Here is an 8925-nt window from a genome sequence, read left to right as displayed (position 1 = left end):
GTGGAAACTTATCAGTGCTTTCTTCTGTACCCACAGCCCACTGAGCCTGCGTGAGGTATGTACCAGTGTCTGTGGCTCGAAGGCGGGTGAAACAGATGAGCTGGCGGGTGTCTGGATGCAGTTGGCGGGTGACACCCGCCAAAAGCGGATAAGTTGAGAGCTATGCGTCTGTTGTTTGGGGTATCCTGCCCTGACATTGCTGTGTTTGGGGGTTTCCATGACCCTGGAGGAGTATGTTTGCAGGCTCTGTGGGTCTCTTTGCGGTACCCCCCCCCCCCCGTCAGTCTCCAGGTGACCGATCTTGACACCGGTCTGTCTGTTTGGGGTATCCCGCCCTCACACTGCTGTGTTTGCAGTCTCCTGGGCCGCGCTGCCGGGGCGCACCTGTTGCCTGGAGCCAGGCGGCACGCCGTCTCCCTGCCTCTGGTAACTAACAACACGAGGGCTGCAGGTATAAGAAGGGGGTCGGGAGCAGCCAGGCAGGGAGCCAACCTTCGTCCTCCGAGTCATAGCTGTCGGATCGAAGAGTTTAGGACCTCAAATATGGTGAGTATTGCGCGTTCTGCACAAGCCTGCTTACCTATGCCTGTACCCGGCAGTACTCGTCGCTTCCCTGCATTCTAGTAGCGCCCACTTCCTGCGCTGCATCGGTTGCGCCTGCCCTTGTCTTTACTTGTGAGCAATTACCTGTACCTGCCAGTACCTCCGGCTCCAGCCTTGTGTACATGCCTCTACGGATTGCACAGACCAGGCTGCATCGGGTGGTACCTGCTGTTTGCATGGAGCTTGTGCATTCATGCCTGCCTGCACATGCCGGTCTAATGTAACTTTCTGTGTGTACCTGTAACTGCCTGTCTCTGCTTTCCGCCACCTGTAGATCTTTCCCACCGCTGCCTGTCATTGTAACAGTACTTCTGTTCTCCTCTTACCGCAGTCATCTCCCTATGCCCGCCTGTCTGCTTGCATTTGCCCGTGATTCTGTAGAACTTCCAGTCTACCTGCGCCTCCCTATGTCTGCCTGTCTCCCTTGATGCCTGGCTAAATATGCCTGTCTCGATGTAGCTCTCCCATTCTGCCGGTACATACATCTACGTGCTTCTAAGTGCCCCACTGTTGTCTGTATGTACATGCCTGTCTGTAGATCTTCCAGTCTACCTGTGCCCCCCAGTCTCCATTGCTCTCTGGCGGCTGTACATACCTGTCATTCTATGGACTTCAAAGTCTGCCTATGCCCATAGTCTGTCTTTATGTAACTCTTCCACTCTGCCTGTATGTCTTCCCCTGCTGCCTGGCTGTACTTACCTCTAATTCTGTAGAACGTCCAGTCTACCTGCACCTCTATGTGTCTGCCTGTCTCCCCTGCTGCACCTCCATGTGTCTGCCTGTCTCCCCTGCTGCACCTCTATGTGTCTGCCTGTCTCCCCTGCTGTCTGGCTGTACTTGCCTCTAATTCTGTAGAACTTCCAGTCTACCTGCACCTCTATGTGTCTGCCTGTCTCCCCTGCTGTCTGGCTGTACTTGCCTCTAATTCTGTAGAACTTCCCGTCTACCTGCACCTCTATGTGTCTGCGTGTCTCCCTTGCTGCCTGGCTGTACTTGCCTGGCAGTCTGTAAATCTCCCACTGTGACTCCATATTTCAGTGTCTGCCTGTCTCCCCTGCTGCCTGGCTGTACTTGCCCAGCAGTCTGTAAATGTACCAGTGCTCCATATTTCAATGTCTGCCTGTGTCCCCTGCTGCCTGGCTGTGTCTGCCTGTCTTGATGTAGCTCTTAAACTCTGCATGCACCTCGATGGCCTGTACGCCATTGCTGACTAAATGTACTTGCCTGCCCCAGGCATTTTCTGGTTACCCCCAAGCATAAGAATCTCGCCCAAGGACTCTCCGGGCTCCCTACAAAGTTCGCTCAACGAGTTCATATGTCTTTCTACTCAGGTCGTAGTAGTCAGGGGTCAAGTCCTAAAAAAAAGTGGGGGACTCTTTAGGATACCAATTGACTGTGGTGTCAGCAGAAATTAGCATATCAAGGTACCCTCTGAAAAAAGTGGGTGGGCGGGACTCCATCCACCCACGGATACCCTTGCCAATTAGACCACATCTCCACTAGACCTCATCTATTCCACAGACCATCATTCTCCTCTCTGGACCCCATTTCCTCTACCAGACCCCATTTCATTCACAGACAACCAGCCTCTTCCAACAGGAAGCATCTCCTAGAGTTTTCTGCATCTCCAACAGACTCCATCACCTCCACTATCACCAGTATTCTCCATTGCCACCGGCCCGATCCACTCCACCAGAGATTTGGGTGTAGGCGAATGGCTCATAGCTCCCTGATATGTTACCCTAAGTCCTCTCTGTAGACATATGTTCTTCCTTTTCCTGCAGCCTGTTCTCCAACAAACCCTTCCTTTCTCCTCCACAGCGTGAGTGTATTTCAATCCACGTTGGCCAGGCCGGAGTCCAGATTGGTAATGCCTGCTGGGAGCTGTATTGTCTGGAACATGGCATCCAGCCGGACGGGCAGATGCCAAGTGACAAGACCATCGGGGGCGGTGACGACTCCTTCAACACCTTCTTCAGTGAGACTGGGGCTGGGAAGCACGTACCCAGGGCTGTCTTTGTGGATCTGGAGCCCAGTGTGATTGGTGAGTACAAGAATTTTGTGATTCTTAGCAGGTACTAGAGCATACAGTCTATTAACTGTCCAGATCTAAAACCCAGACTTATTGGTAAGCAGAATCATCTGGTTTCATTGGCGCATCTCAGGAAGCCACCAAAAGTCTGTTTTTTTACATCAACGTGGACAATGCAGTCTTCTCCTGGTCCTCAATGATCCATTGTCCTTGTAGATAGAAGGCCTTGAAGACCCATCGAGTGTCCCCCTGACCTTCACTGTGTTTATGATACAAACACAGGCTCCGGGGCTACACAGTCTTCTTTAGGCTTTTATAGTCCTTCTTTCATGGCTGTGAAGAAGAGAAGGTCTTAAAGTGAGGTGTACTCACCTCTTCCCCACATGCCCTTGTCCATCAGTTGGCCAGAGTATGCGCCCTGTTCGCCCCTTGTTCCGTAAACTGTCCAGCCCAGATTCCGTAGCCCTGACCGATTCAACACAGGCAGGATGAAGTAGGATTTTGCATTTGCTTACGGAGGGACTGAGGTACTTGCTATCCTTTCGCTCATTCGAGTCTAGGTGTCATGTCACAAGCTGAGGGAGATTCTGTACCTCAAGGATAAGAATCATTCTGAGAAGGCTGTACAATGAACCCTTTCTGTTTTCAAATGTTTTTTCGCAGACGAGGTCCGCACAGGTACCTACCGTCAACTCTTCCACCCAGAACAGCTCATCACGGGCAAGGAAGATGCTGCCAACAACTACGCCCGCGGACACTACACCATTGGCAAGGAGATCATCGACCTGGTGCTGGATCGGATCCGGAAGCTGGTAGGCACTCTTCTGGTTGTTTTATACACCAGCCTTGCTGCCTTTTGGGTAGATAGGATCTGCCTTTCTCTTCTGGTGATCCAAGGAGAATCCATGGCGTCAACTGGGCAAAAACATTGTCCATCCACACGCCTGCTAAAAAAGACTGGTGGCACCCCTGGGAAAGTGGAACGGGTGCCATCGCCCTCACCAAAGAGAGAATGATTTGGCTGTGAGAGCATCAAGCACCCATAAAAGAAGGCTGGGGGAGGCAGGAGGAGCATGATTGGGGCAAAGACAGTACAAAACATCTAACAGCAAGACGCACACAAAGGGAGAGTGGGTGGGAGCAGGAACAGCGTTGGCGGGTTCATGTCCCACAGGAATATCACGGTTACATACATTGTGCCCTGGTATCTACAGGCAATTTGGGCTGATGTCTACATTTGTCACGGGCCAATTACAGTAAGTGTTGGTGGCTATGCTGAGTCAACGTGAATTCTCTCTGCAATCAGGCTGGGCTGCCATCTGTTGGCAGCGTGGGCTGGTGTCGACAGCCAATTTGGGAAAGTGTTGCCTACAATCCGTCTAATAGCAGCCAGCTGGACCTTTTCTTTAGCATTCAGGCCGGCAGTCAACACTTAATGTGCAATAATCATGCGGGCAGGCAACCATTTTGTGCAATGTTAAATCGACTGAAGAGCCATTTTGTGCACTCTTCAGACAGTCATATCCTCCTCGTTGTCAAACTTTGCCATTTAGGGTTAGGAGATTGCTCAGTCTGTGGCTGTCTGTCTGTCCTCTTCAGTTAAGGGTGCACACACATGGCCATCTCTGCAGCTCCATCTATGCATATATTTTGGGACCTCTGTTCCATAAGCGCCCAAACAGAGTGCCCGTTTATATTCCTGTATACGAGGGGCCAAAAACCAAAAGTCTTCAGACAGGAATGACAAAACATTTGAGAACAGGAAGGGTTAACATACGAGGAATTAATCAATATCTTCTTCAAAATAAGTGGCCGAGAGGAGACATGAATTGTTAATGCTGAGTAATCAACCAGAAACACGAGGAGACCTGCATGTGTAATATAACAAATACTAATAGTTACACTAGAAGCAAGAATACACATTGTGGTTAGTTGCAAGACATCCTTCTGAGGCATCGGAGCAGATGCTGATGTCAGTTCATTGGGCACTTCTCGCTGCTGCGAGACGTTAAACAAACTCACCAAAGCAGAGGTTGGGCATGATGAACTGGGGGTCCTGGGGCATATGTGTAGGGATAAGGTGTGGGTGCCATGATCCAGGTGGTTCTGGGGCATTAGTGTAGGGCTGGGGCTTGGGCCTGAATATCCAGGGGTTTCTGGGGCATTAGTGTAGGCATGGGGCTTGGGCCTGAATATCCAGGGGTTTCTGGGGCATTAGTGTAGGCATGGGTGTTGAGCATGATGATCCAGGGGGATCTCTGGGTAGAGATTCAAGGAGTAGGGAAGGGGGTTGAGCCCGATGATCCAATGGGTTCTAGGGCATTAGTGTAGGGATGGGGGTTTGCCGCGATGATCCAGGGAGTTCTAGGGCATTGGTGTAGGGATGGGTGTTGGGCATGATGATCCAGGAGATTTCGGGGCATTAGTGTAGGGATGGGGTTGGGTGCGATGATCCAGGGCGTTCTAGGGCATTGATGTAGGGGTGGGTGTTGGGCACGATGATTCAGGAGATTCTGGGGCATTAGTGTAGGGTGGGGTTGGATGCGATGATCCAGGGGTTTCTGGGGCATTAGTGTAGGGATGGGGTTGAGCATGTGGGTAGGGATTCAGGGGGTAGAAATGGTTGTTGAGCCTGATGATCCTTTGGGCTCTAGGGCATTAGTTTATGGATGGGCGTTGGGCACACTTATCCAGGGGGTTCTGTCTCGCCCTAAGCGAAATACTCTACTGTCCCTCCTGAGTTACACCATTCCCTGGGAGACGATGGTGGGCCGCCCATCTAAGGAAAAGGGGACAGCAAGAGACTCTAACCCGGTCTACTTTAGGCACTTATTTGGAGAAAAGACGCCAGCTGTGATAGATTTCCCAACTAGTAATATGTTAAAAAACAGAATCAAATGAGTCCTGTAACTTTATCCTCACAGGGAGACAGTGACTTTTGGAGAACCTTTAGAATTCAAAGGATTCTTTCTTATATGTGTTACTGACAAGGATGAGTATTTAACAGAATCGAGGAATCCACTAGGCCTCTGTATTGTGTCTTTAGTCCAGGGTGTTCTGTGGCATTAGGGTAGGGGTGGAGGTTGTGTGCGATGATCCAAGTAGCTGCAGTACCTTAGTACACCAATGCTTCCTACACCATAACATGGGTCTGACACGATGATCCAGGGAGTCCTTGTACTTTAATGAAGTGATGGGGGGGGGTTTGCACATGGAAGACCCAGAGTGTTCTAGTACATTTCAATATGGTTTTTGGGTTGCATACATTTGTTTAGGGGTCCTGCTACCTTACAACAGGGAAGGTTCCTTACCCACAGCAGGGATTGGGCATGATCTAGTTTCACACACATGGATCCTCAAACGCACCACAGATTGTAAATCATAATCCGTTGGGGTTTTAGGTAATTTGTGCAGTAATGATGGCTGAAAACAATGATCTGTGGGGGTTCCAATTACAGTGATGGGTGTTAGATGGGGGTTTTGAAACAATGTTCTACGGGGACCTAGTAGATTAGTGAGGAGACAGGGAAGATCCAGGAGGATCCTAGTACATCAGTACAGTGATGGGTGAGGCATGCAGCAGGTGGTTGGACACCACGCTCTGGTGTTTCCTAGTACATTACTACACCGATGGTTACTGAATGCCGCCAGGTGTTGGACACAATGTTCTAAGGGGTCCTAGTAGATTAGTGAGGAGACAGGGAAGATCCACGAGGATCCTAGTACATCAGTACAGTGATGGGTGAGGCATGCAGCAGGTGGTTGGACACCACGCTCTGGTGTTTCCTAGTACATCACTACACCGATGGTTACTGAATGCCGCCAGGTGTTGGACACAATGTTCTACGGGGACCTAGTAGATTAGTGAGGAGACAGGGAAGATCCACGAGGATCCTAGTACATCAGTACAGTGATGGGTGAGGCATGCAGCAGGTGGTTGGACACCACGCTCTGGTGTTTCCTAGTACATCACTACACCGGTGGTTACTGAATGCCGCCAGGTGTTGGACACAATGTTCTAAGGGGTCCTAGTAGATTAGTGAGGAGACAGGGAAGATCCAGGAGGATCCTAGTACATCAGTACAGTGATGGCTGAGGCATGCAGCAGGTGGTTGGACACCACGCTCTGGTGTTTCCTAGTAAATTACTACACCGATGGTTACTGAATGCCGCCAGGTGTTGGACACAATGTTCTAAGGGGTCCTAGTAGATTAGTGAGGAGACAGGGAAGATCCACAAGGATCCTAGTACATCAGTACAGTGATGGCTGAGGCATGCAGCAGGTGGTTGGACACCACGCTCTGGTGTTTCCTAGTACATCACTACACCGGTGGTTACTGAATGCCGCCAGGTGTTGGACACAATGTTCTAAGGGGTCCTAGTAGATTAGTGAGGGGACACGGAAGATCCAGGAGGATCTTATTACATCAGTACAGTGATGGGTGAGGCATGCAGCAGGTGGTTGGACACCAAGCTCTGGTATTTCCTAGTACATTTCTACACCGATGGTTACAGAATGCCGCTAGGTGTTGGACACAATGTTCTGAGGGGGTCTTAGTACATAGGTACGGGGATGATTGTGGCAAGAAGCAGGACGTTCAACACAATGCTTTGAGGTATCCGAGTAAAATGTTCTCTTCACTTGCTTCCTTTTTATGGTTTCCTGGCATTGGCTTGGATAATAACTCTTGTCTAAACCTACTGTGCTGCACCTTCGTGTTCTTGCCCTGATATTAACTGCCAACTCTCACTCACTTCCACAGGCTGACCAGTGCACTGGCCTCCAGGGTTTCCTCATCTTTCACAGCTTTGGTGGAGGAACTGGCTCTGGTTTCACTTCCCTGCTGATGGAGCGCCTCTCTGTTGACTATGGGAAGAAGTCCAAGCTCGAGTTTTCCATCTACCCAGCGCCTCAGATCTCCACTGCTGTGGTTGAGCCCTACAACTCCATCCTGACCACCCACACCACGCTAGAGCACTCTGACTGCGCCTTCATGGTGGACAATGAAGCCATCTATGACATCTGCCGCAGGAACCTGGACATTGAGCGCCCAACCTATACCAACCTCAACCGTTTGATAGGCCAGATTGTGTCATCCATCACAGCCTCCCTGCGGTTTGATGGTGCCCTGAATGTAGATCTCACAGAATTCCAGACCAACTTGGTGCCCTACCCTCGTATCCACTTCCCTCTGGCCACCTATGCCCCGGTAATCTCTGCGGAGAAGGCCTACCATGAGCAGCTCTCCGTCTCGGAGATCACCAATGCCTGCTTTGAGCCAGCCAACCAGATGGTGAAATGTGACCCGCGCCACGGTAAATACATGGCTTGCTGCCTCTTGTACCGTGGTGATGTAGTGCCCAAGGATGTCAATGCTGCTATTGCAACAATTAAGACAAAGCGTACCATCCAGTTTGTGGACTGGTGCCCAACTGGTTTCAAAGTTGGCATCAACTACCAGCCTCCCACCGTAGTCCCTGGTGGTGATCTGGCCAAAGTGCAGCGTGCAGTCTGCATGTTGAGTAACACCACCGCTATTGCGGAGGCATGGGCACGGCTAGACCACAAGTTTGACTTGATGTATGCCAAGCGTGCCTTTGTCCATTGGTACGTGGGTGAGGGGATGGAGGAAGGAGAGTTCTCTGAGGCCCGGGAGGACATGGCAGCGCTGGAGAAGGATTATGAGGAAGTGGGAACAGACAGCGTGGAAGGAGAGGGGGAGGAGGAAGGAGAAGAGTACTAAAACTGTTTATGATATGTTCTTCTTGCACTGATAAAATGTTTAATAAACATCAAAGCTCTATTTTCAATAAAAGATTTAATAAGTTATTTATATGTTCAGTGTTGAGTTTTTGTTCGAAATGAAATATGTAGTTTGTGTGCTCAAGTCTACTAAAAGTATTTTCTCTGGTCTCTTAAATTTGAATGTTGGGCCGCTCACTCTCTTGATCTCGAGAGGCCTTGTTGATCAGTAGACTGAGAAGAGAAGTCTGTTTCCTAGCAGAACGGTGCTTTGTTCACCCCAGGGAAAGGTCCCAAATTCAGACCTCATGTCAATCTCCGATTCTTCAATGCTATTGCCAGGGGTCAATGGGGAAATCCATCTTTGTGATGGTTGATCGTATGCATGCAGGGCATAGAGGTGGTCTGGGGGAGATGAGATCAGCCAAAAGGGCAAAGTTATTCTCCAAAGGTGAGGCCTTCAAATCCATTCTATAGTCTACGAGGGAGGGAACCGTCCCGACAGTTAGTTGCAAAAACATTGCTCCAGAGTCTGGCTGTACAGCTG

At 50.2% G+C, this 8925-nt stretch overlaps 1 protein-coding gene across 1 annotated transcript; it reads left to right on the top strand.

Moving 5' to 3' along the window:
- The first annotated feature begins 486 nt into the window (after positions 1 to 486).
- On the top strand, positions 487 to 8465 carry LOC138489222 (tubulin alpha-1A chain-like). Its single transcript, XM_069616900.1, has 4 exons — positions 487 to 546; positions 2425 to 2647; positions 3299 to 3447; positions 7399 to 8465. Exons 1-4 carry the CDS (start codon positions 544 to 546, stop codon positions 8377 to 8379), a joined length of 1356 nt encoding a protein of 451 aa, XP_069473001.1. The 5' UTR covers positions 487 to 543; the 3' UTR covers positions 8380 to 8465.
- Positions 8466 to 8925: the final 460 nt, after the last annotated feature.

Source organism: Ambystoma mexicanum, chromosome 9, assembly GCF_040938575.1.
Source record: "Ambystoma mexicanum isolate Mex_15411 chromosome 9, UKY_AmexF1_1, whole genome shotgun sequence".
In the NCBI taxonomy this organism is placed as follows: Eukaryota; Metazoa; Chordata; class Amphibia; order Caudata; family Ambystomatidae; genus Ambystoma; species Ambystoma mexicanum.
Note: the sequence above shows the minus strand (reverse complement) of the source record. Positions and strands in the feature narration are given on the sequence as shown.

Excerpts from the sequence above, each read along its gene's own strand:
- LOC138489222 (XM_069616900.1), top strand. Across the intron at positions 2,648-3,298 it reads TCTGGAGCCCAGTGTGATTG|ACGAGGTCCGCACAGGTACC; the intron begins GTGAGTACAAGA and ends GTTTTTTCGCAG. Across the intron at positions 3,448-7,398 it reads TGGATCGGATCCGGAAGCTG|GCTGACCAGTGCACTGGCCT; the intron begins GTAGGCACTCTT and ends TCACTTCCACAG.